The 1,350-nt window shown below is 42.7% G+C and overlaps 1 protein-coding gene across 1 annotated transcript; it reads left to right on the top strand.

The window, feature by feature from the left end:
* The first annotated feature begins 202 nt into the window (after positions 1 to 202).
* LOC117960488 (ras guanyl-releasing protein 3-like) lies at positions 203 to 1,350 on the top strand. The gene is made up of 3 exons (XM_034898412.1): positions 203 to 433; positions 593 to 742; positions 946 to 1,350. Exons 1-3 carry the CDS (start codon positions 328 to 330, stop codon positions 1,338 to 1,340), a joined length of 651 nt encoding a protein of 216 aa, XP_034754303.1. The 5' UTR covers positions 203 to 327; the 3' UTR covers positions 1,341 to 1,350.

Raw genomic sequence — 1,350 nt, 5'->3', positions numbered from 1 at the left:
TTAAGTGTGACAAACATGCAAAGGAACAGGAAATGAGGAAGGGGGCAAACACTTTTTCACACCACTGTATGTATGTGTGTGTGTCTGGCCAATGTCTGTCAGTCTCTGTTTTTACTGATTGGCTCTTATAACTGCTGGAATGGTGGCGCCATGAGTCTGTGAGGGAAATGTCTGTGATTACTCCGCGTTTCAGGAAAACAAACAATTTTTGTGTGTAAGATCAGAATCTGCAACGTAATCGAGTAACATTTCTCAGGTTAGGTAGATTTAGTAGTCCACTTTAAGTCAGTAGTAGAGTTGGCATTAGGGACATGCTGCCATGCTTTTATGTTGAATTTTTTTAACGTTGAATTTTCTGTAACCACCTCTCCCTTCCTTACATTTCTGTACCTGCAGCTCTGGGGAATCATCAAACAGGGCTACAAGTGCATAGGTATGGTTTTATTGCACTATTCTGTAAAAACAACAACATCCAAACAGTTTACTTGTTAGTTATTATAATTACTGCAGTGTAATCTGGCATTTATCTGTCTTGAAGCTTAGAACACAGTTGCTCTGATTATAAGCTAATGTGTCTATATTCCATTTGCAGACTGTGGTGTTAACTGCCATAAACAGTGTCGGGAGCTGCTGGTTCTGGCCTGTAGGAAGCTGATCCGCTCGAGTTCTCTGAGGAGCATTTTACCAGCCAGACTGACCCACAGCTCACTGCCCAGCAGCCCAGCAGTGCCCACCTGTGGAGGTAATTTTTTAGCATTTTCAACAAAGACAGTTACTGATCAAAGTGAGACAAACAACGTAGACAAATTAATTTATACATCACAACCAAATTTTAGGTACAAAGACTTTTTAAAGTTGTTTTACATCAGATTTTTAATCAGAATGTTTTTACACTATGATTAAAAACTTCATTTTTTAAATAATTTTCTTTGTTCTCACCTTCAGATGAGGATGAGGTGTTTGCGTTCCCAGTGGTCACATCAACAGGTCCAGCTCTGGACTCTCAGTCCATCACCTTGATGACTGGGTCAGCCCAGAGGATTTCTGTTTGCCTGCAGAGGGCTACCACCAGCCAGGCCACCCAGACCGATCCCCTGCGGCCCAAACACAACTGGGGGGCCACAGATTGTGGCTCACACACCTTCCCAAAAATGAAATGCAGGACTCACAGGAAAACCTCCGAAAGTAAAGGTTTAGCCTGCTGGGAAAACCAGAAGGAGCAGACAGTTTCTGCAAGGTGCAACACTGACTCTCAGGAGAAGTCTGCCATCTCAGGAGAGCGTGTGCACAACGGGATTACACACAGAGGGAAGGTAAGAAAAGAGGCTGTCAATTTTTAATTAAACTTGT

Source organism: Etheostoma cragini, chromosome 17, assembly GCF_013103735.1.
Source record: "Etheostoma cragini isolate CJK2018 chromosome 17, CSU_Ecrag_1.0, whole genome shotgun sequence".
Taxonomy (NCBI): Eukaryota; Metazoa; Chordata; class Actinopteri; order Perciformes; family Percidae; genus Etheostoma; species Etheostoma cragini.
The sequence above is the reverse complement of the archived record's forward strand: the minus strand, read 5'-3'. Positions and strand labels throughout refer to the sequence as shown.